The 26,272-nt window shown below is 44.0% G+C and overlaps 1 protein-coding gene across 1 annotated transcript in view; it reads left to right on the forward strand.

Moving 5' to 3' along the window:
* Positions 1-26,272, forward strand: part of agbl4 (AGBL carboxypeptidase 4) — a 440,437-nt gene that overhangs the window by 102,549 nt on the left and 311,616 nt on the right. The window contains exon 5 of the mRNA XM_055642477.1: positions 23,794-24,010. Within this exon, the coding sequence (XP_055498452.1) occupies positions 23,794-24,010 (217 nt within the window). The remainder of the gene's footprint in view (positions 1-23,793; positions 24,011-26,272) is intronic.

The raw sequence follows: 26,272 nt of genomic DNA on the forward strand, positions 1-26,272 counted from the left end.
ATAATTTGTTTGGTTGTTTTGTTGTTTGTCTTTTGCACAAAAGTCCGCGAACATTGCCACTTTCATTTCACTGCACATTTCGTATGTGTATGTGACAAATAAACTTGACTTGACTTGACTCTCTTTTGAGGTGGCTGAGCAGGCACTTTAATTGCATTAATTTATCTAGTTCCACTGAGCGTCCAGAGCTAGATTTAGTTTAGTTTAGAGATGCAGCATGGAAACAGGCCCTTCGGCCCACTGAGTCCACACCTACCTATTCACACTAGTTCAATGTTATCCCACTCTCCCACTCTCTACACACTTGAGGCAATTTACAAAGGTCACTTAACTTACAAATCTGCACGACTTTAAGATATGGGAGGAAACCTGAGCACCAGGTGGAAACCCATGCGAACACAAGGAGTTTGTGCAAACCTGGCACAGACAACTTCCAAGGTCAGGATCAAACTCTGTCTCTGGAGCTATGAAGCAGCAGCTCTATCAGAAGAGTCTGAAATCTTAGTTCTTAGAGTCTGAAGAAGGATCCCAGCCCAAAACGTCACCTATCCATGTTATCCAGAGATTCTGTCTGACCCACTGAATTTTTCCAGCATTTCGTGTTTTTCTTTGGTAAACCAGCATCTCCAGTTCCTTGTTTCCAGCAGCTGTGGAACTTGACTTTTCAAGGATGAGGAGGGAATTATGTTATTTGACTAAAAGGTGCATGAATGAAAAGTCCCAATGAGAGCCATGTTCAAACGAAGTGTAACTTGTATTTCTCCATTTCTTGAGTTTGCTGACTATTTTATTAGTTGCACCAGCCTCATTTGTTTGAAGGTTGGTGGTTACCATGACAAGGTAGGCAGGTTTGGAAGATTAAATCACATAGGATCCAAGGCGAGCTGGCCAATTGGATCTAAAATTGGCTTGGAGGTAAGAAATACAGGGTGGAGGTAGAGATTTGTTTTCAGAATAAAGGCTTGAAATGATTGATATGCCACAGGGTTCAGTTGTATACTTACATGAATGATTTGGATATGAATGTACATGCCATCCATAGAAAGTTTGCAGTTGACACTAAAATTGGTGATAAGCCCATCATCACCTCAACTTACTTAGAAGATTGAGGAGACTTGGTATGTCAACGAATACTCAGTTTAACTTTTACGGGTGTACTGGTTGCATCACTGCCTGGTTTGACAACTCGAAAGCTCAGGAACAAAGAAGATGGCAAAAAGTGGTGAATACTGCCTAGTCCATCACTGGTACTGACCTCCCCACCATCAAAGGGATCTACAGGAGTTGCTGCCTCGAAAAGGCAGCCAGCATCATCAGAGAGTCGCACCACCCTGGCCACGCTCGCATCATTAATTATGGCATTTGCCTTTCAATTTTAGACTGCCACATTATGTGGGTGGGATTTATGACGTAGTCAAGGGCGTGTTTGGTGCTGAGTTTCTTGCGCAGAAGGCTAGTTTTTAGTTTAGTTTTGGATTTACATGGGGAAGCTATATCCTTCGACCATGTGAAATGTAACTGAGACACGAGGAGTTTTGTAACTTTTAAAGCGATATGCTGGAGTTTGACGAAGATTAAAGTGAACGAGTCAGAGTATAAGGTTGGATGTATATCTTATTGTGTTTCTTCAACAATAAATAAACTATGAATCAAAAGACTGTGATGAAGCTTTATCTGTGAAGAAGCTCCAAAGGCCTCACGGAGAGCTCACATGCGTATTACGACAATCTCCTTAAACCATGTAGTCTCCTTAGTGGTTAGAGGGAGTAATCTCTTGAACGATATAAAAATCTGCTGCTACATAAAGTCGAAGGACACCTCTGACAGGAGGTGAAAGCCAGTGCCAGAGAGTGGGACAGAAGACTAGGCTAGGATCTCGAAAGAGGTTTTAGCCAGAAGACCGGCTCCAGCCGAAGAACTGAAGCCAATAGATCTCGGCCAAAGATGGCCTAGAGGTTTATCGACAGTGACACGACTTATCTGAAGATTGAAGACATTATAACGAACATGAATAGAACGACTCATTCCTTTTGAATTGTAGCTGTAAAGGGCCTGTCCCACGAGCATGCAAATGCATGCGGCAAGCGCGACCAAACCGGAAGCGGGGGCCGCGTGGAGGTCGAGTGATCCCCGTACAGGGCCGATCCCACCAGCATGCGACTGCATGCGGCGAGCGCAACCAAACCAGAAGTGGGGGCCACGCGGAGGTTGAGTGAGTGACGTGAAGTTCGAGCGAAGTCCGCGGGAAGTTCTCGCTATGCGTATGACATCAAGACGCTGCGTACGGCGTCGAGACAGTGCGTACGCCCGTCGAGGCGGTGCGTACGGCCACAATGCGGCTGCGGGTCGACAGGCCGTTGCCGTGCGGAATTTTTGAACAGCGTCAGTTTTTTGGAGCCCCACGCGATGTCGGGACCAGCTCCGCACAACTCCATACGGCTCCGGCGATCGAAGTGGGACCAGCCCCGCGAAGCCGTACGTCTCAAGCGACCACGTTAGGTCGCGATTCCCGCATGCAGTCGCATGCTCGTGGGACAGGCCCATAAAGCTTTAATTTTAAACGGTTTCTGTAAAGAGGAGCCAGATAAATGAATGCGACCCACAAGCTTGGAAGATAGCCAATAAAAAGTGTGTTTCCACTGCCTGGAGAAATCCAGATGTCTGACCTTGGATTGTTTTGAAGTCAAGATAAGACACATTCCTTTTGAAATAACATCATTATTAAGTTAGTGGATGTTGAGGGATGTAGTCTGGATATCCAGTTTGTTATTGTTCCTGAGAAAGATGTTTACAATAAATTGGAGCAAAATTGAAGAAGACCTTGTTCATTCAATTTAAAGACTTGACAATCTGCCAAGACCTGTTTAAATCCATGGAGCCGAAAGAAGAAGAGCCACACCAGAGGAACCACAAAGTGGCAGAGCCAGGCTAAAGTATCGAGAAGATGCAGATAATACCCAGGCTGCCTACCTGGAAAAAAAGATAACCCTTTCTGGCTTAAGTCCTCCCTCCACCACCTCCAGTTTAAATTCCATTTGGAATATTTTGTAGGACCAAGAAACCAAGAAACCAAGAAGGAGAGAAACAAGTTCTGGAAACAGGTTACCAGATTAATTGAGAAACAGAAGAAACGCGATCAAAGTAGAATCTAATCTGAGCCATCTATGTAACCTCTGCCAGGAGGTTCAAGATAAACATAATGCATTGATGGACTCAGAGCCATATCTGCAAGAAAGCAAAAGACACACCCAGTGGTATGAAGTACAGCTGAAGCTATTCAATGATTACATGGATGACGCGGATGAGTGGTTATCTGAAATGATACCACAACTTACGCGCTCAAAAGCTGAAAGTGCGATGCTACACGGTGCCAGAATGGAAGGTGAAATTGCACCACGAGATAATATCTCGAACGTATTTACACGAAGATCAGGACATAAATCAGGTTCTATAGCCAGTTTGGTATCAAGGGTTTCTGCTTGATTGAGAGTTGAAGCGGATCTAGTCACTCGCTCAATAGAAGTGGATGCCTTGAAGAAGAAACATGAGATTGAGCGACAAGAAGAATAGATGAAAGAAGAGAGGACACGACAGAAGGAAGAGATGAGGCGAAGAAAGGAAAATCTGGAACTAGACACAAAGATGGCGGTGGCCAAATCAAAGAAGGAGATATTGGAAAGTGAGGGTTCAAGATGCAGCTCTAGAGCATCAAAGACGATGAACTCTGGACAAGGAGGAAAAACTGCTCCAAGTGAGTTGGCAGTTGGATCAATTCCAATCAAGGTCCATCAGATTTCACGGCTTTGAACACCCATTGGAACAGAGGAAGATGGGTAAAACTTCAACTCAGCAAATGGGTGCTAGATCGAAACAAACTACTTATGGGGAGGCTCAGGACAAACCAATAGGGGATTACGCTTTTCTGAGGCCTGGTGCACAGGCTCGAGCAAGCCAGTTTGAGCGAAGGCCTGTCCATCGTCTGTTGGAGCCAAGGCAAGGTTATCAGGATGGATTGGCGAATATGCGAACAGGATCAGCATTGGCGAATAGGCAAGCTGAATTCAAATAAATCATAGCTCGACAAAATACCTCTCTCACTCTACCACCAGCAGAAATTCCTACATATGATGGAGATACTTTGTGGTATGAAGCTTTCGTAAGGGCATTAGAAAAAATATTAGGAACGAAAATTACGAATGAAAAGGAGCGCTTACGATTTCTGGTGAAGTACACAAGCGGAGATGTTCAGGGACTTGTGGAAAATTGTCTAAATGAGCCTGATGGCCAAGGCTATAAAGAGGCTAGAAGATTATTAAAGAATGTTTTGGTAATGAACAGAGGATTGCTAATGCATACATGGAGAAGGCCCATGCTTGGAAAGAAATCAAGCCAGAAGATGGGGAGGCATTGAGTAATTATGCAATATTTCTTAGAGGCTGTTGCAGCTCGATGAAAAATCCACATGGAGGAGATGAATCTTGCAAGGAACACTAGAGTCATCATTAGTAAGCTGCCCATAAGACTGAGAGAAAAGTGGAGCGATAAAGCAGGCAGAATATTGAATAAGAAGAAGCGAGTAGCCAGGCTACCAGACCTGGTGAAATTCTTGGACAAGCAATTCTTGGACGGTACATGTTAGAGCCACACCATGGGACTATTGAAGATCATAAACCAATTGCAACTAATGAAGGTTCTACAATTACCAAAACTGAAGAAAGATCAGAACCTAAGAGAAGTAGTTTTGCTAACACAACAATACCTGTTGAAACGACAGATGGAATGAAAGGAGATGTATAAGCTATCAAGCAAGTAGGATTTTGTGGTTTTGTAATGAAGTTGGTCACACCATAAGATGATGTTGAAGATTCAAGGTGAAAGAATATGAAGAAAAGATGGATTTCATGAAAAAGAAGGGAATCTGTTTTGGATGTTTGAACAAAGGACATATGGTGAGAGACTGTAAGAGTCCTGTAATTTGTTATCAGTGCAAGCAATATCATCCTGAAGCAATGTTCACACATATGCTTTTTTTGGATCACGGATGTAAAGAAGCCCCGCAGAGCATTGGCGAAGGGGAAGAAAAGAGAGCTACCATATTTGGAAATATCCAAGATGACATTTTGTTTACACGTGAAATTTGTTGATTAAAGGCATCCAATTAGAAGCAAAATATCTGTTTTGTATTATAAAAATAAAGGCGGAACTATACAGATTATGAGGAGCCTTTACCTATGGCTCCCATACATGAAGCGAAATCCGTCCCCGTTGTTGGCGTTGATGATGCTTTAGCAAAACCCCGAAATGGCATCTTGAATAAGCGGGAGGCAGAAAGAACTACCCTTGCCAAATATCTACTGATAAATTAGAGATTATTTTTAATTTACTCCTGTTTCATACTCAGAAATTAGCATCTTGTTCCCTATTGCTTTTCCATTGACAGTGCAGTTTAAAAGAAACTTAATGAAATAAAACATCAGTCGAAGCGACTAGATTATTCTTTAGCAGCTAAACAGCCTGACAGTAATCGATTTCATCAGGCTGGAGAAACAAGGCAAATCGCCAAAGTCGCGCACACGGGCAGCGATAGATCTGCAGCGCCGCTGAAGGTAAGTTTTGTAACATACCTATACAATCATGACATCAGTGAAAGTACTGAAGAAATGTCTAGAGAAGAGTTAAGGTTTGTTGATATTATGTCCTATACAGTAAAGATTGACAGACACTATTGTCTGGACTTACCTTTCAAACAAGAAAGTGTTAATCTGCTGAATAATCATCGTATGCCAGAGCAATGCAACCAGAATTTGAAACGTGTTTGGCGAGAATACTAAATTTCATGAAGTAATAATCTCTTTGAAGAATAATTTCTACATGAATGATTGCTTAAAATCCATGTCTCCTGAGCAGGAAGCAATTCAAATGGTAAAACATCTGACTTCCCCTTGCAATATGGGAGGATTCATACTTTCCAAGTGGATCAGCAACAATTGTGAAAGCATTCCACCAGATGATAGAATCAAAGAAACCAGAGAGTTGGATTTGGACAAAGACAATTTGCCAATGGAAAGAGCATTGGGAGTTGCTAATGTTTCACAATTGAAATATGTTAACACAAAAGAAAATCCTGTGGATGGAGTTTATAGAGAACTGACAGCGAACCGCTTCTTAAGCGATAAGAGATGGATCAATTAACTAAAGTCTCTCTGTAAGCAGCCTTTATAAATCAGAGCATTGAGTATAGAAGCTGGGATGTAATGTTAAAATTGTACAAGGCATTGGTGAGACCAAATCTGGAGTATGGTGTACAATTTTGGTCGCCCAATTATAGGAAGGATGTCAACAAATTATAGAGAGTACAGAGGAGATTCACTAGAATGTTGCCTGGGTTTCAACAACTAAGTTACAGAGATAGGTTGAATAAGTTAGGTCTTTATTCTCTGGAGCGCAGAAGGTTAAGGGGGGACTTGATAGAGGTCTTTAAAATGATGAGAGGGATAGACAGAGTTGATGTGGACAAGCTTTACCCTTTGAGAATAGGGAAGATTCAAACAAGAGGACATGACTTCAGAATTAAGGGACAGAAGTTTAGGGGTAACATGAGGGGGAACTTCTTTACTCAGAGAGTGGTAGCGGTGTGGAATGAGCTTCCAGTGGAAGTGGTGGAGGCAGGTTCGTTGGTATCATTTAAAAATAAATTGGATAGGCATATGGGTGAGAAGGGAATGGAGGGTTATGGTATGAGTGCAGGCAGGTGGGACTAAGGGAAAAAAAGTTGTTCGGCACGGACTTGTAGGGCCGAGATGGCCTGTTTCCGTGCTGTAATTGTTAGATGGTTATATGGTTATATGGTTAAGCCAGACACAGAATGGCCAAAGATTGAGCTGGGATTTGAAATCTGTGCTAATGATCCGGAAATTTATAACGGTGAACTTTCTTGCTAAAAATCCTGTTATTCCCTCGAAGGATTTTCACACTTCAACATTGTTGTTACAACACATCCATGAGTTGATCGGGCATGGAGGAAGAAGTTTCATGCTATCAAATGGACTTTTATGTTTTGGACTATATACTGGATATCATGCCTGATGTTAAAGGTTTGGTGTGCACGGTACGACATTAAGCTAAAAACAGTTTTTTAATTAGACCAATAATCAAGTTAGTCTCCTTAGTGCCTAGAGGGAGTAATCTCTTAAACAATATAAAAATCTGCCGCTACACTCCTGCCATTGGGAAGAATGTATAGGAGCCTGAAAACTGTAACGTCCAGGTTGAGGAGCAGCTTCTTCCCATCAACCATCCGGCTATTAAACACTACAACCTCTAAATATGCTCCGAACTTCATAGACTTAGTTTAGTTTAGAGATATAGCGTGGAAACAAGCCCTTCGGAACACCGACAAGTGATCCCCGCACACTTACACTATCCAACACACACTAGGGACAATTTACATTTATAACAAGCCTATTAGCAAACAAACCGGTACGTCTTTGGAGTGTGGGAGGAAATCGAAGATCTCGGAGAAAACCCACACGGTCACGGGGAGAACATACAAACTCCATACAGACAGCACCCATTGTCGGGACCAAACCCGGATCTCTGGCGCTGTAAGGCAGCAACTCTACCGCTGCCCCATCATGCCACCCATACGTGATTTTGTTTTTGCACTATTATTGCTTGTTTTTATATATATACTGAACTGTTTTTGTTGTTTATAATGATGTTTACAGAATACTATGTTAACATATCTGTTGTACTACTGCAAGTAAGAATTTAATTATTCAATTTCTGAACATATGACATTAAAATAATCTTGACTCTTGACTCTGAAGAAGGTTATCTGTGATTACAATGGGATTTTGATCAACTTTGTCAGTGGGCCAAGGCATGGCAAATTCAGTTGAATATGAGCTGTTGCATTTTGGTAAGACAAGCCAGGCAGTACCTACACAGTAGAGCGCTTGAAGTGTTATAGATTAGAGAGACCTAACAGTGCAGGTATGGAGTTGCGTGAAAATGGTGACATAGTTGGAGAGGGTGGTGATGAGGGTGTTTGGCATGCTTGCCTTCAACTGCCAGCGTATTAAGTGCTAGTTAGGATGCCATGTTCACAGCTGTACAAGACGTTGGGAAGGCCACATTTAGAATACTGTGTATAGTTCTAGCCACCTTTCTCTAGGAAGGATGTCATTAAACTGGAAAGTCTGCAAATAAAATTAACAAGGATGCTACTGGGTAACACAGTTAACTGATGAAAAGTGGAATTAATGTTGATAGGTATTTGATGATCGGGATTTACAAGATAGGTTGACTCTTTGTACAGAATTACTTCGAATTCAGTCATCATTTGATACACATGCCTTTACAGGAGTGTCCTTAAATTAAAATGCCAGAGACATTCTAAAAATATGTTTGCAGTTATTCTTTTGAACCTTGGAAGAACAGAAGAAACCAACACAAATGATTCAGTCTGAAGAAGGGTCTCAACCCGAAACGTCTCCCATTCTTTCTATCCAGAGATGGTGCCTGAGTTTTGTGTCTTAAGTGTAATCCAGCATCTGCAGCTCCTTCCTGATTCACTGATTCCACTGAGTGTCCAGGTACACTCAACATTTGCCAGGTTAGATGGTAGGTAATGTTATTTGACCAGAAAGCACCTCAGATTGTCACATTTGCCTTGAACTGATTTGCTATAACTTAATATCAGACAAAAGTGAAATATATTATTACTTAAATTGGGAGAGACTTAATGCTTATCTAATTATTTTTAAAGCCAACCACATAAAAAAATTATCACATGCTGTCTGTAGTATCACATGCACTAAAATGTGCTGATTATAAATGTTTGACATTATGTGGATCATATTCATCACCAGAGTTAATCAAGCAGGCAGTGCTTGGGGCATGATTGCCACTGAGCTGAAGGTGTCAGTATGAGCATTATGCCATTTCGGTGCTTGGGGCATCAGTTGAGTTACTGGCAAGTTAATATAAAATGTCATAAGTTACAATCAAGCTATTACAGTCCTTCATATAATTGCACAAAGATGAACTTAGGAAGTATAGAGAGCTTTAATATTTGTTTATAGCAGTGGGAAATATTGGAAAAGCTTGTGCCAACGAAATCTGGTGAGGCATTAAGAGCACAGATATAGCTGATATTTCAAAATATGGTGAAAATAATGTTAATAAATAATTACATCAAATTTGTACAGCTGTATGGAGTATTGAGTTATCATTTGAAAACAGAAACTACTTTTGTCACTGAAAAATCAATATTAAAAATTGCAAATTATTTGAGCACAAAACGGTTATGTTTGCTATAATTTCATTACACTTTAAGCCACCCTTTGAAAAACTATTAAGATAATTACTAAAGAACCTAAAGTGAAGTAATATGATAAGTTAATTCAGTTTGCTTCACTAATTTTATCCACTTACTAACTCAATATTATTTTATAAGAGATGCTGTTTGTAAATTGAAGACCATTTTCAAGAAATGGTATAGAAATTAAATTGCAACAAATTTTATGGAGTGCCATTATCACGTCAAGCAATTTGTGTAACAGTATCTGTTTTTTGAATATTTATACAGATTACCATTGGCTATTTTTAAATCATTAGAGAATGTAATATTTGCTATTTTCCATTTAATATAAATTCATACTTAAAATGTATGAGTAATTCACAAATTTAACAGATGTGTATATTTTCTTTATCTTTATCTAAGATCATCATGTTATGATGAAGATCTTTATTACTAAAAAATCAGATTGATTTTCAAACTGATATTAAGTCACATAGGTTTACAAGGTTAATTTTCGGGATGGCGGGACTATCATATGCTGAGAGAATGGGGTAGCTGGGCTTGTACACTCTGGAGTTTAGAAGGATGAGAGGGCTTCTCATTGAAACATATAAGATTGTTGAGGGTTTGGACACGCTAGAGGCAGGAAACATGTTCCCGATGTTAGGGGAGTCCAGAACCAGGGGCCACAGTTTAAGAATAAGGAGTAAGCCATTTAGAACGGGGAAACACTTTTTCTCACAGAAAGTGGTGAGTCTGTGGAATTCTCTGCCTCAGAGGGTGGTTGAGGCAGGTTCTCTGGATGCTTTCAAGAGAGAGCTAGATAGGGCTCTTAAAAATAGCAGAGTCAGGGGATATGGGGAGAAGGCAGGAATGGGGTACTGATTGGGAATGATCAGCCATGATCACATTGAATGGCGGTGTTGGCTCGATAGGCCGAATGGCTTACTCCTGCACCTATTGTCTATTGTCTCTTGTCTATTGCCTATTGATATCAAAGGTTGTTCTTCAACGTAACAGATTTTTTGGTCATTCCTGAAGATTAATTGGCTGTACCTTTGAACAATAGGGGGGAACTTAAGCAGTTCCTTCACATCAGCTGATGAATGAATATTCATCTCATTTCTAATGTTTTCCTGCTATCACATCAGATACAGGTACAGATACTGGAAGTGAACGGCAGTCTTTCCCAGAATTCCTGGCTTTTCTGATATAGCTCCCTATCAACAAATTAGAATTGCATTAGTAATGCCAGTAATTACTATGCTGATGTCTTTTTCTGAAAGGCATTTGACTGAACCAAGAGACAGAGAATCTATTTTTCAGGCACCAGAGAGTACAGACAGAGGCTGGATTTGTAAATGTGCCTGGAAGAGAAGTTGATTAATATGTTTTATAGATAGGCTGCTTCCTGACTTGTCATAGATCTGCCAGAAACCATGCTCCCCTGTGGTTCAACCTTGATCAGAGATAATGGAAGTGGATTAAAAGTTGGAAGCCTGATGCTTCTTCTCTGACCCGCCATTACTCACAGGCCAAATGAGTTGCTGGAACACCTGCGCATACAGTAATTAGGGTTTATAAGGGAAGGCACTTCTGTGAATTTAAAATGGCAGTAATGTTGCACTTTGTAAACTTATAGTGGCTGATTATTCAACTGACCTGATGGACTGTTTGAATATGTGTTCTGCAACATTAATAAATTAATCAGCTGCATTTGATCCTTTTTTTATGGATAAACTACACATTAAATATATATTGTGCATATTTTAGGTCAATTAGCAAAATAAGGAGCAAACCTTAGACCAATTTGCCAACCATGTGTGAATTAAGGAGTCCTCTCTTGGGCTTAGATGCATTGCTTTCTGAATGTATCTAGCTGTTCATTGCACAACCTGTGCAGATTATTTCTGTGTGTTAGAGTGCTTACAGGAATTTTTCACTGTCATTTATGCAGGCGCTAATAATATGGCCACTGACAATAAAGTCATGTATTCCACCCCCTTCTCCATTTTCCCACATTTCAATGGCTTATGCCAGTGATTCCCAAAGTTTTTTACCCGTGTGCCCCTTCGTAAATTTTCGTAAGCATCTTGTACCTCTTGTTAAAAACAATCATATTTCAAAGTTTTCTATAATTATAACTAGACCAAGTGCAGACACGTTGGGTCTGTTCCCCCAACGTGCGGTTGTGGGGGGGGGGAGGCGGCATGCAGCGTCACACACACTAACTATCCCCCCTATCCGCACTCACGCTAATTACCCCCCTTGATATTATATTAATATTATTAATTTGCTCATTTGACCCCATAAACACCCTATCTACTGACGCATAGCCCCCAACTTGCAGTCACATCTAGAGAGGGGCGGGAGGGGGGGGGGGGGGGTTAGAGAGTGAGGGGGCAGAGAGAGAAGGGGCAGAGACACAGAGAGAGGGGCAAGAGGGAGAGGGGGGGGTGGCGAGGAGGAGAAGAGGGAGGGTGGGTGAGAGGGGAAAGGTGGGGATGGAGGAGAGAAAGAGGGTGGAGTGAGAGTGAGGGGGAGAGAGGGGGGGAGAGAGGGAGGGAAATGGGGAGGGGGGGGGGGAGGAGAGGGGGAGAGGTGGGGAACAGCGAGGGTGGAGGGAAGGGGGTAGGGGTGTGTGGAGGGGAGGGGGGTTTAGGGGAGGGACGGTGGGGGAGGGGATGGAGGGAAGGAGTGGGAGAAAAAGAGGGGAGAGAGAGAGACGGGGAGAGAGACGGGGAGAGTGCGGGGGGAGACAGATGGAGGGGGCTATAGAGAGAGGGAGAGTGAGAGGGGGAGAGAGGGGGGAGAGGGGGAGGGGGGAAGAGGAGAGTGGGGAAAGGAGAGGGGGGGAGAGAGAGGGGGGAGAGGAGAGGGGGGGGAGGGGAGAGGAGAGGGGGGGGGGGAGAGAGGAGAGGGGGATTGAGGGGGCGTGCTGAGAGGGGGGGTGAGGTGAGGGGAGGGAAGGGGTAGGGGTGTGGAGGGGAGGGGGGGTTTAGGGGAGGGATGGTGGAGGAGGGGATGGAGGGGAGGAGGGGAAGAAAAAGAGGGGAGAGAGAGGGGGGGAGTGGAGAGGAGAGGAGAGGGGGAGAGGAGAGGGGGGGGGGAGGGGGGGGAGGGGGGGAAGGGGGGGGGGAGGGGGGGAGGAGGGGGGGGGAGGAGAGGGGGAAGAGGGGGGGGGGGAGGGAGGGGGGGGGGGGGGGGGAGGGGGAGGGGGGGGGGGGGGGAGGGGGGAGAGGGGGGGGGAGAGAGAGTGCCGTTTTATTTCAACCCAAATAACCATTTGCAGGCAGTGCTTTTTTACTTTAACCATATTTTCATTTTCAAACCACATTAAGGGTACTTACTCACAGTTGTGTGGACACGTTTTCAGTGTTATTCACAGCTCAGAGAAACATGACCCTCTGCCTTCCTCCAGCTTGCAGACTAATTGAGGCACACCACTTCCTGGTTTAATAGTCTATCCATCCCTGCCGCCAGCAGAGAGAATGGGGAATTTTGTAAAATCATTAATATCGCTGTCATTTTTCATCGACTGGAAAAACCCTCGGCACACATGTGGCGGAGGGGGACTCTGAGTGAGGTGGCCAAAAATGACGGCCGTAGGTGGCGGCATTCTCTCGGAAATCGCAGCACAGATGGCCAAAACCGGTCAAGAACAGACTTTTAGTAATATAGATGTATAATTACTAGAATAAAATTAATAAAGTATCCATTAAATACATTTTTAATTAAAATAATTTATCATCAAGGTGAAGGATGATATTGCTTATGTTGGGGAAATATTTAGGCAAAATTTGGCTCTGTAGTTGTTAATTTCAACCTTGGTTGTGGTTCGACATCTAATATGCAGTTCCTCTTCTTCGTCTTAATGTCCACAAGAGCTGAAAATCCAACTTCACACAGGTATGAGGTTGGAAATAGAAAAATAAACTTTAGGGCTTTATCTGACTATTCTGGAAATTCATTTTGTGTTTGTAACCAAAATGAAGATATTTGTTTATATTTGTTTTTTAAGAATCCATCAGAAGCTAGTTCCAAAAGTTCTTCTGTTTGTCACAGATCTTTGGCACTGATTGATTAATGTTGAATGGGCATCTTATCCACTCAATATTTATGTCCAATTCAGGGAAATACTTTTCTAGATTCATCTGTAACCCTGTAAATGCTGTATTATAATATCATCACACAGTCTTCAATTTGTTTGCTCAAACTTGTCTGTAATTCATGAAGAGATGGAAAAGAGTCCACTTTAACATCGGGAGCCTGGGATCTTTCACTTAGATCGCCAGTGGTGGAGCTCCGTCCAGCGTGGCCTGTCGGCTTCGGAAGCCATAGTCTCCAGTAAGGAAGCGGCCATTCCAGGCATTCCAAGCCGTTGAGAGGGTACCCCCGACGCCGGAGCACCATCATCCGGCAAGAAGGGCCTGAAACATCAGGCCCCATAGCGGCGACTGCGGAGGCCTCAATAGGCCCGACTATGGGTGGACAAGGGAATGGGGACTGGACTTTGTGCCTTCCCTCACAGTGTCAACCATTGTGGGGGGATGTTTTTATGTTTTATATTAAATTCTTCTTTAATGTTGTGTTGTATTCTTATTAGTGTGCTGCAATGGCAACTTGAATTTCACTACACCAAAATGGTGTATGTGACAATAAATGAACCTTTGAACCTTTCTCCATTATCAGCTCGCTTTTGCCACAACTTCAATTTAGCCACTGTGGTGCTCACCTTATCTTGAATGTGAAATATAGAAATTCCCTTGCCTTGTGAGGACAAATTAAGATTATTTAAAACAGAAAATATGTCTGCCAGATATGCTAATTGACAGAGCCATCTCCAGTCTTGTAAACATTCTTTCAATTCAAAGCTTTCATTTTGAAAAACCCGTAGTTCATTCTGGAGTTCCAATAAACCAGTCAACACTTTTCCACGAGAAAGACAACGAACCTCAGTATGGAAAAGAAGTTGGGTATGATTACTACCCATTTCTTCGCACAGTTGTGAGAAAAGTCAGGCATTTAATGGACGTCCTTTAATATAATTTATGATTTTCACTGCTTCATCTAGAACTTTTGTTTAGGTCTGCAGACATCTTATGTGTAACCAATGCCTCTCTGTGTATGCAACAATGTGTTGATTTTGCATCTTGTTCAAATCCTTGAAACAAGCCCTTTTTTAGATCCGACCATGGCCTTCGCTCCGTCTGTGCTTATTCCAACACAACGGTTCCAATCAAGTTTGTTTTGTTGCATAAATTCATCCATAATGTTAAAGATTTCTTCTCCAGTTGTATGTTTTGGCAAAGGTTGGCAAATAAAAGGTCGTCATGAAGTTTTTTGTCTTTTTCACCTTCACCGAACACCAAAAGATTTGCAAAATTCGTAATGTCAGTGGATTAGTCCGTAGTAATGCATAATAACGATTCTGTCGGATGTCAGACAATAATATTTGCTTTATATTTTCAGCCATTTCAGTGATTCTTCGATGAACAGTATTATTTGAGAGACAAATACGATGATAAGACATTTTTGTTTTATCTCCGATCAGTACTTCTGCCATTATCTTTGCTGCAGGCTTGACCAAAGTTTCGCCAATTGTCTCCGGTGTGCCATTTTTCGCTATTAAGTGTAACGTCATATATGAAGCTAATAAGGCTTTTTTATTCTCACTTCCTGTCAGGCCCCACATTATTTTCTGAGTGTTTTCTAAATCTTTAAGTTTATTCTTGAAAAATTCCACAGGTTTGTCTTTGTATTTGATATGTTTTGATTCTAAATGGCGCTTCAATGGTGCCGGTTCATCTTCATCTCCCTTCCATGAAAATCCATATTTCAAGTAATTTACATCGTACTTATGACGTTTCTTTGCCATCTTCTTAGATAGTCCTTTAAAGATGTCAGGTGGCACATCCTTCTCAATTTCATTACATTCATATGGTCCAGATATATCGACAGTTTCTCATTCTACTATCTTCCTTATTGTTCTCTTTTGTGCGTTTTATACACCCAGTTTTTAACCAATGATCCATAATTGAGAATTTATGGGCTCGAAAAAAGATTTATAATGTTTATTTTAAGTACAGTTCTATTAAAACAACTATATCACTGAAAAGGTAATACTAACCTATTCCCCGCTATTTTAACTAGTATCACACTCGAGATATTTGTCAAGAGTCAAGTCAAGAGTGTTTTATTGCCATATGTCCCAGATAGAACAAGGAAATTCTTACTTGCTGCAGCACAACAAAGTATGTAATCATAATAAATAATATAACAAAAATCAGAATAAAAAGAACAATAACTGCAATAATAATAATAATAATAATAATAATAGTCTATTGTAGTTCATAGCATATGAGGTTGTAGTGTTTAATAGCCTGATGGCTGTAGGGAAGAGGCTGCTCCTGAACCTGGACGTTACAGTTCTCAGGCTCCTGTACCTTCTTCCCGATGGCAGTGGTGAGATGAGTGTGTGGTCAGGATGGTGTGGGTCTTTGATGATATTGGATGTCTTTTTTGAGGCAGCGACAACGATAGATCCCTTTAAGGGTGGGGAGGTCAGACCCAGTGATGGCCTGGGCAATGTTTACATCTTTTTGCAGTCTTTTCCGCCCCTGGACGTTCAAATTGCGAACCAGGCCACGATGCAACCAGTCAGTACGCTCTCTACTATGCACCTGTAGAAGTTCAAGAGAATCCTCTTTGACATACTGAATCTCCGTAATCTTCTCCGGAAGTAGAGGCGCTGATATGCTTTCTTTATGATTGTATCAGTGTGTTGGGTCCAGGAAAGATCGTCGGAAATATACACGTGCAGGAATTTGAAGTTTTTTTAATCTCTCCACCATCGTCCCATTGATGTAAACTGGATTGTGGGTCCTCAACCGTCCCCTTCCAAAGTCCACAATCAGTTCTTTGATTTTGCTGATATTGAGAGCTAGGTTGTTGTGCCAGCACCATGTGGTCAGTCGATGGATCTCACTTCAATACTCTGACTCATCGCCATCTGTAATTCGTCCATTACAACAGTGGTGTCGTCAGCGAACTTGAAAATGGAGTTCGCACTATGTCTGGCTACACGGTCATCAGTATTGAGTGAGTAGAACAGGGGGCTGAGCTTGCAGCCTTGAGGTGCTCCCGTACTGATTATCACTGAGGATGAAGTGTTTCTGCCAATTCAAACAGACTGTGGTCTGTGGATGAGGAAGTTGAGGATCCAATTGCAGAGGGATGCGCAGAGAGTTTTGTAACCAGCTTTTTATTTGGTATCAAAAAATAATGTATTTAATTTCAACACGATACAAAAACCCCAAAAACCTAAAACCATGGTGACATACCCACCACCATGTTACAAAATCATCAAACAACTATGTTACAAATATTTTAATAACTACTAAACAACCCCGGTAAAGTGGCAAGCATCTGGCTCTGGCAAAGCCCTCTTCCACCTTGCACCGTGACACGCGAATAGCCAGCTTGGCCAGGCCTAGGAGCAACCCAACCAGGACACCTTCAGCCCTACCTACTCCCTAGATCCCGTCACCAGCCCTTCGGTCACTGACAGCGGAGCCACTCCTCTCCTTGCAGACCCTAAGTGGAGTGGCGGTGCTCCTTGCCCTCCGGACCCTGGCTACAAGGGGCGCTCTACTGGTCCCTCTACCCTCAACAGGAACGACGCTGTTCTTGGTCTTGGCATCCTTCTCCAAGTCATCAGAGAAGGACTTGAGCTGACGCTGGTCGTTTCCCTTCATCCCCTTCACCCCTTTGCCTCTCCCCCATCCTCTGAGGATGAGGTTCAGTGAGCTGGTGAGCCCGTGTAGGTTTGGCCACTGGAGGGAGGCCACTCTGGGCTGATGTTGGGCTCCTTTAGTGGCCTGGATGAACTCGTGGATTTCCTCCACTGGAATGAGTGGCGTGGCATCGGGGGGAGCGAGACATCCATGACTCATTGTCTGAGGAGTCCCCTTCCACCTGCTCGCTGCAGATGAAGACACCATCTCCGGACACACCCTTGGTGCTCGATACTTCCGCCTCACCCTATGTGGCGATTGCCTCTACCCCACCCGCTGGACTCTCCTCCACCTCAGTCCCATCCCTGGGGCCAGTGGCAGAGGGGCCTTCCCCAGATGTACCCGGGTAGTCAAGACCATCGACAGTGGGGGCGACTATCCCTCCCCCAGTTGGGTCCAGAGTGAACTCTGGTGCACCAGAATTAGGGAGTCCCTCTGGAGCCAGGTATCGAAGGAGAGAAGGGCTGGTTTCCCCAACCTCCTCCCCATTTATAGTCTCTACCTACAGAGGCGTGCTCTACACCTCATCCTGGGTGGGTTGCTCCTGGGCTTCCTCAGGTACCTGATGCAGGACTCCCTCCCCAACAGGAATCTCCCCCTGCTCTATATCACCCGGGTGGGACCCATCACCACCCTCCCCAGAATCCCCTCCAGAATATGGGACCGGGGCCCGAACCAGAGGACAGGAGTCTTCCTCCACCACAATACTCCCCTCCCCCTGGAGGAATCCCGTTCGTCCACCTTCCGCTCCTCTCTAGAGAGATTCCTCCTCTTTTTCGATGGGCACGAACTCACAGACTCTGGGATCGCCTTAGCAACCTACTTCTGTGGCTCACCCTCCTCCCTCAATTGGAATATGGGGCTTGCGGACTCCCTAATGGGAGGTCACGGGATGGATGGATCATTCTTGTCCCTGGGGGTTTTGTTCTCCAGGTACAAACAAGGCCCTCCTTCCCCACCTTTGTTCTCCAGGTACAAACAAGGCCCTCCTTCCTCAGGTGCTACACCTTCTTTGCCACCTTGCTCTCCTTCTTTTGACCCTCCCCAGCCTCACCCATGCTCTGCGTAACCCCAGGATTCCGTGACTCAACTACAGGGGAGGTGGGAGCATGAGGGGGAGGGGGAGTTTGTGGCACTGGAGGCAGAGTCACTTCCACAGTAGTGTATCTCCTGGCATTTGTGATGATCTTCCAAATGTGTGTGACAAGATCTCTTAAGCATGAGGTGTCTCAAGTTTCTGGATCATTGGCACCTCTTTTGGGGAAGGTGTGACCTGTACAAAAAGGACGGGTTGCACTTGAACCCGAGGGGGACCAATATCCTGGCGGGGAGATTTGCAAAGGCTACTGGGGAGGCTTTAAATTAGAACGGTTGGGGGGAGGGACTCAAATAGAGAAAGCAAGTAGACAGTGTGTGAGGCAGGAGGCAGAGAAGAGAAGCACTCAGACCCAACATGTAGGGGGGAAAGAAGAAAGAGATAATAAAGAGAGAATAAGAGGTGGTGGGTTTCTTAAATGTGTGAGCAGAGAGACAGAGGGGTGTAAAATGAGGGTAGAAGCAATAGGTAGCAAGGTGAAAAGTAAAAGTGGCAGGCAGACAAATCAAGGGCAAAAATCAAAAAGGGCCACTTTTCAACATAATTGTATAAGGGGTAAGAGTGTTGTAAAAACAAGCCTGAAGGCTTTGTGTCTCAATGCAAGGAGCATTTGTAATAAGGTGAATGAGTTGAATGTGCAGATAGCTATTAATTACTATGATATAGTTGGGATCACGGAAACATGGCTCCAGGGTGACCAAGGCTGGGAGCTGAACACCCAGGGATATTCAATATTCAGGAGGAATAGACAGAAAGGAAAAGGAGGTGGGGTAGCGTTGCTGGTTAGAGAGGAGATTAACGCATAGAAAGGAAGGACATTAGCTTGGAGGATGTGGAATCAATATAGGTAGAGCTGCGAAACACTAAGGGGCAGAAAAAGCTAATGGGAGTTGTGTGCAGGCCACCTAACTGTAGTAGTGGAGTTGGGGATGGCATGAAACAGGAAATTAGAAATGCATGCAACAAAGGTAGAACAGTTATAATGGGTGACTTCAATCTACATACAGATTGGGTGAATCAAATTGGCAGGGGTGCTGAGGAAGAGGATTTCTTGGAATGTATGCGGGATAGTTTTCTAAAACAACATGTAGAGGAACCAACGAGAGAGCAGGCTATTCTAGACTGGGTATTGAGTAATGAGGAAGGGTTAGTTAGCAGTCTTGTTGTGTGTGGCCCCTTGGGCAAGAGTGACCATAATATGGTTGAGTTCTTCTTTAGGATGGAGAGTGACATAATTAATTCAGAAACAAGGGTTCAGAACTTAAAGAAAGGTAACTTTGAGGGTATGAGACGTGAATTGGCCAAGACTGACCCCTCTCTGCAATAAGGGAGGATTTGTACTTTCCAAGTGGATCAGCAACAATCGTGTTTTATTGGAAAGCATTCCACCAGATGCCAGAGCTGAAGAAACCTAGGAGTTGGATTTAGATAAAGCCAATATGCCAATGGAAAGGGCACTGGGACTGTACTGGTGCGTTGAAACGGATGTGTTTAAGTTTAAATTGTTGATTCAGGAGCGACCATGTACTAGAGGAGGTATCTTATCGGTGATTGGCTCTTTGTATATGACCCTTTGGGATTTCTTGCACCATTTACACTGCCAGCCACGTTAATTTTACAAAATCTTTGTAAGGAAAAACTTGGATGGGATGAGAGTATAACGCAAACATCCTCGCACCGTGGACAGAATGGTTAACAGACCTCCATGAAATTTCAAAGTTTAAGGTGGATCAGTGCATAAAGCCTAAAAACTTTGGTAAGATCAGAAGTGCACAATTGCGTCATTTGTCGGATGCCAGTGAGAGTGGTTACAGTACTGTTTCATATTTAAGACTGCAAAATGTTAACAAAACAGTGCATGTTGAATTCTTAATGGGAAAAGCCAGAGTGGCACCATTGGAACAAATGACGATTCCCAAAATGGAACTTACTGCAGCAGTCTTAGCTGTTAAAATTGACATAATTCTGCAAAAGGAACTACAATTTCAACTGGAAGAATCTATCTTCTGGACCGATAGCACTATGGTTCTGAAATACTTAAATAATGAAAACAAACGCTTTATGACATTTGTAGCAAATAGAGTCTCTTTTGTATTGGGAGCTACTAATGTTTCTCAATGGAGATATGTTAGCACAAAAGAAAATCTTGCGGACGAAGCCTCTAGAGGACGAACAGCAAATTGCTTTCTAAACAACAGGAGATGGATCAATGGGCCAAAGTTTCTTTGTGAACCAAGCAGAGAATGGCCAAAGCTTGAACTCGGATTTGAAATTTTTGTAAATGATCCAGAAATTAAACAAAACATTTCAGTTATTGCGATTGCTAAAGACTCCGTGAACAATTTAATTACCCACTTTTCATGGTGGAATAAATTGATAACTTCGGTAGCCTGGTTTCTTAAAATAAAAACAAGATTATTGCTGGCGGCTCAGAAAAGGAGACAAATTCCAGAGAGTATCATGGAAGAGAATCCTGATAAACGGAAAGGAGAGATTGAAAGCCAGATGCAAGTTTTTGAAGCTTCATATGGCATACAGGGTTTATGTCTTGATGATCTCCTCAAGGCGGAAAATGCAATCATCTCTTTCTGTTAAAGGCAGAAATACAAAGAATAAATATTAACATTGGAAACTGGAGTACAGGGGGTAAAAAGAAACAGTCAATTGTACAAGCTTGACCCAATCTGGGAGGAAGGTCTTCTGCAGATGGGTGGTCGCCTAAACAAATTGGCAATGCCCGAAGAAACTAAACGTCCTATCATTCTCTCAAAGGACTTTTACATAATGACATTAATATTACGACATATTCATGAACAAGTTGGACATGGAGGAAGAAATTATATGTTATCCCAACTTCGTAAAAGATATTGGGTTATCAAGGCTAATTCTGGAGCAAGAAAGATAATAAAAAATTGTATTATGTGCAGGCGACAGCGTGGGCAACTTGGTATACAGAAAATGGCAGACTTGCCTTTGGAGAGGATTACTCCGGATAAATCTCCGTTCACAGATGAGGGGGTGGATTATTTTGGTCCTATGGAGGTTAAGAGAGGACGAAGCTTTGTGAAAAGGTATGGTGTGATCTTCACTTGTATGGCATCTTGAAGTTGCATCTACGCTTGACACAGACTCCTGTATTCATGCATTCAAGAGATTTATCTGTCGACGAGCTAAAGTATTTTCGTTAAGATCGGATAATGGTTCAAATTTCGTTGAAGCGGAAAGGGAACTAAAAGAAGCACTCAAAGGCTTAAATCAGGATATGATGCAGAATACAATGCCTCAACAAGCTATAAAATGGAGCTTTAATCCTCCAATGGGTTCTCATCATGGCCGTATGTGGGAACGGTTAAATCGCATGGTACGAAATGTGCTGCGCTCTGTTCTGAGACAACAAAAATTTTGGATGATGAAGGGTTGCAAACTCTGTTCTGTGAAATTGAGGCAATTTTAAATGATCGACCTATTACTAAGAGTGCTGATGACCCGAATGACCTGGAAGTACTTACACCAAATCATATTCTTCTACTGAAAACCAATCCAACACTACCACCTGGGATTTTTGTAAAAGAGGATTTGTATATGAGACGTAGATGGAAACTAGTCCAATATATGGCAATTCTTTTTTGGAGGAGATGGATACAAGATTATTTGCCTTTGATCCAAGAACGACAACGATGGTTAAGGATTAAAAGGAATGTTGTTCCAGGAGACATTGTGTACCATGGTGGCTGACTCCACAACATCACAAGGTTCTTGTTGATGGGGAGAATACTAGAAATCTGGCCTGACGATCAGGGTTTGGTGTGTATGGTACCACTTAAAACAAAAAAGTGTTTTAATAAGATCAATAACCAAGTTGTGCTTGCTTATAGCAGGCGAAGGTGAAGATGGAAGAGTCGATAAAGAATTCTGATTGTGGATATATAGTGCATGCTATTTTCTCCTTGTTAGTATAGTAGTTAGTATCGCCGCCTGTTACGCGGTAGACCGGGGTTTAATTCCCTGACCTTTTGTTTTTGGTATATGCTAAGCCTTTATGGCCACTTTTATAATGTTTATTAGTAATTGCCTCGTTAGACACTTGGAACAATTAGGGGCCGGTATGTAGTGGCAATTTGGCCTGTTTTGCATGTCACTGATGATGGCATGTGCCTTTAAATTTTAGACTGCCCATTGTATGGTACGTGGGATTTGTGACATGTTTTTGGGCGTGTTTTGTAGCTGGGATGCTTGCGCAGAAGTTTCGTTTTTAGACTAGTTTGGAGAGACGATGGAGAAGGTTAACCCTTCGACCATGCCAATGTAATGGAAACACGAGAAGTTTTCTAATGTTTAAAAGTTGCAAGCTGGAATTCAGTGAAGATTGCAGTAACAAGTCGGAAGAAACTTGGATGTAACTGACTGTTTTCCATCAACAATAAAGCATTTATTCATCAAAAGGCTGTGTGTTGAAGCTATATGAGTGAAGAAGCTCTGAAGGTCTCAGAGGAAGCTTGCATACGTATCGAAGATATTCGCCTTATCCATTCTTATCCATTTAGTGGCTAGAGAATTAGTTTCTCGAATGCTATAAAAAAATCTGCCACTACAATATCTTCATGGACTCGACCTCTTTATTTCTGTTAGGGCCTTCAAGCTACAGCATACTGAATTATCTTCTCCTTTTGATGCCACTCTCTTTCGTTAATGTTTACAATGGTGCCAATAGCCACCCAACTCCAACTTTGGAATTCTGTTCTTCAACTTTTTCATCTCCCAAATATTTTTATTTGCTGTCCCTCTTTAATTTCTTGGTAAATATTTTTCTTTGTTTTATATTTTCTTTTTTCTTCAATATCCCTCCTTTTATAACACCTCTGCAATGCCAGACGATATGAAATGTTTTCTGTGTTCATGTACCATAAAGACCATTGTCGTTAGCCAGATCATTGGAATGTATTATCAGAATTTATTTTATTCGCCAAGTATGTTTTGCAACATACGAGGAATTTCACTGGCCGGGTCAGTCATACAATTAATAGCATCAGACTCAAAAACACATTTTAACATGTGAAATAAAGTCTAAGTCCTTATCTTTGTTGTTCCTCGGTCGGGGGCCTCGAGCCCTCCATTGACGGGACGGTCTTAACTCCCGCAGCTGGCGACGTTCGGGCCCTCCGCGTCGAGGCGTTGAGCTCCTGCATCGGGGGGTTGTCAGCTCCTCCGCGCCAGGTGATCGAACCTTCTGTGGCATTGGAGCTCCTGACTAGCTATAATACAAACCGAAGTACATTAAAACAAACTTTTAACAAATGCTAAAAATAACAAAAAGATGAAAAAACAAACAGACTGCCGACAGGGTTGCCATCTTCCCGGCGCCCCTGGCGGTCTTATGGAATTGACTTTTTACTTTAATTATGATAATAATGAGGTATACCTGTTTCCTTATATTTAAATTTGTCTGCAACAATACCTTTTAAATGTACAGGTACACAACAGAAGCAGTTGACATTAAAATTGCAATGTTGATTCTTGTTTAATTGTAGATATATTTGAATGTTCAGCTGATCATTTCAATTAATTATTTTGTTCTAACTATTATTATCATTTGCCAGGCAAAGACTTCCATCAAAGCATGTTTATTACTACCGTTGTCCAGATCATCGGAAAAACTACGTTATGTCATTTGCCTTTTGCTTTGATCGGGATAATGAGGTGTACCAATTTGCATACTGCTACCCTTATACCTACACTCATCTGCAACATTACCTAGATACCCTGGAAAGAAGGAATATGGATTACTTCAAAAGGGATTTGCTTGGTCTAAGTGTGGTAAGCATATTAAAACCATACAAACTATTTTCTGCATCAACATCAGAACCAAAAACTAGCATGGTAGATTTGTTACATACTTACAGATTGGTGGCTCCCTTTTACTTCAGCCTTAAATGTTTCTTGTAATACAACAGTGGAGATAATTAATTAGTACTAGACCAAGTGGAGACCCGTTGGGTCTGTTCCTCCAACGCGTGTTTGCGGGGGGGGGGGGGGGGGGGGGGGGGGGGCTTCCGGCGTCACCCACCCAACCTTTCCCCCCCCCCCCCCGCTCTCACGCTAATTACCCCCCTTGATATTATATTAATATTATTAATTTGCTCCTTTTACCCCATAACCCAATCCACTGACGCATAGCCCCCAACTCACAGGCGCATCTAGGGAGGGAGGGCGGGGGGAGGGGGGTTAGAGAGTGAGAGTGGGGAGAGATATAGAGAGAGAGGCAGAGACAGAAGGGCACGAGACAGAGGGAGAGGAGGGAGGGGGGTGGAGTGGAGGAGGAGAGGGAGGGTGGGTGAGGGGCGAGGGGTGGGGGGTGGAGGGGAGAGAGAGAGATGGGAGGAGAGAGAGGGGAGGAGAGAGAGGGGAGCTGAGGGGGGGGGGGTGGGAGGGAGGGGGAGAGAGGTAGGGAGGCGGAGGGGGGGTGGAGGGAAGGGGGTAGGGGAGGGGGTGAAGGGAAGGGGGTAGGGAAGGGGTGGAGGGGAGGGTGTGGAGGAGAGGGGAGTTTAGGGGAGGGGGAAGGGGGTTTAGGGGAGGGGTGGGTGGCGGAGGGCAGGGGGGAGTGAGAGGAAGGTGGAGAGAGAGAGGGAGGGGGAGAGAGAGGGGGGGGGGGAGAAAGAGGAGAGAGGAGAGAGAGATGGGGAGAGAGAGAGGGGAGAGAGAGAGTGAGGAGAGAGAGGGGGGGAGAGAGGGGGAGAGGGAGAGAGAGGGGGAGGGAGAGAGAGAGAGAGAGGAGAGGATCTTTGTTCTGCAGAACTTTCTCGATCTTTGTGCACCTTTTGAAGAACGGGGGGGTGGGTGGGCGAACGTACCTCATGAAAAACTGTGCATGCACGTTGACAGCAGCTGCATTAACCCACAGCGGTGGGGGGGCGGGGCCAGGAAGCAGGTGGGCCTCGATTGGTGGGCATGACGTCAGCAGCGACGATTATTTTTTTTAAAAGTGAGTTTTGTGAACAACTTTATTCAAAATCGGGGGAAAGAAATTACCGAATTTAGAGTGGAGTGGATTTCTGAAAGCATAAGTTAAATCCCTACCGAAATATGTAAACATTTCCGCGTTTTTGCATCTGGTTTTCGAGGAGATATGCTTCAAAGGCAAAATGACACACACACACACACCCACACACACACACACACACACACACACACACACACACACACACACGCGCGCGCGCACACGCGCGCACACGCGCACACACACTCACACACACAGAGTTTTAAATGTATATACTAGACCAAGTGCAGACCCGTTGGGTCTGTTTCCCCAACGGCGTTTGCGGGGGGGGGGCTGAGGCATCACACTCACATTAACCACCCCCCCAAACAAACAGGTGGGGGGAGGGGGGGTGAGAAGAGGGGAGGGAGGGGAGAGGAGGAGGAGGAAATGGGACAGATTTGGGAGGGAAAGGAGAGCAGGGTAGGGGGTGAGAGAGGGGGATGGGGAGAGAAATGTGGGTGGGGGGGGTGGGGAGGGAGGGGAGGGGGAGGGGAGGAGGGAGGGGGAAGGGGAGAGGGGTGGGTGGAGAGAGGGGGAAAGAGTGGGGGAGGGAGAGTGGAGGGGGAAGGGGGAGAGAAGTGAAGTGGAAGAGAGGGAGGAGAGAGGGATGGGGAGGGGAAAGAGATGTGGGGGGGAGGGATGGGGACGAGAGAGAAGGAGGGAGGGGTAAGAGTGTGGAGGGAGGGGGAAGAGTGTGGAGGGAGGGGGAGAGAGGTGGGGGGAGAGAGGGGGGAAAGAGTGGGGAGGGATGGTGGGAGAGGGGAGAGGTGGAAGAGTGGGGAGGGGTCAGAGGGGTAGGGGGAAGGGGGTGGGGGTGGAGAGGGGAAGGAGGGGGAAGGGAGGGGGAGAGAGAGGGGTGGGGGAGAGGAAAAGGGGTGGGGTGAGGGAGAGAAGTGGAAGAGTGGGAATGAGGGGTAGGGGGAGTGGGTGGAAGAGGGACAGAGGGGTAGGGGGAAGGGGGCGGGAGGATAGAGGAAAGGGGATAGGGTAGAGAGTGAAGGGGGGTGGGGGAGAGAGCGACGGGTGGGAGAGGGAGAGGG

Source organism: Leucoraja erinacea, chromosome 10 (assembly GCF_028641065.1).
Source record: "Leucoraja erinacea ecotype New England chromosome 10, Leri_hhj_1, whole genome shotgun sequence".
In the NCBI taxonomy this organism is placed as follows: Eukaryota; Metazoa; Chordata; class Chondrichthyes; order Rajiformes; family Rajidae; genus Leucoraja; species Leucoraja erinaceus.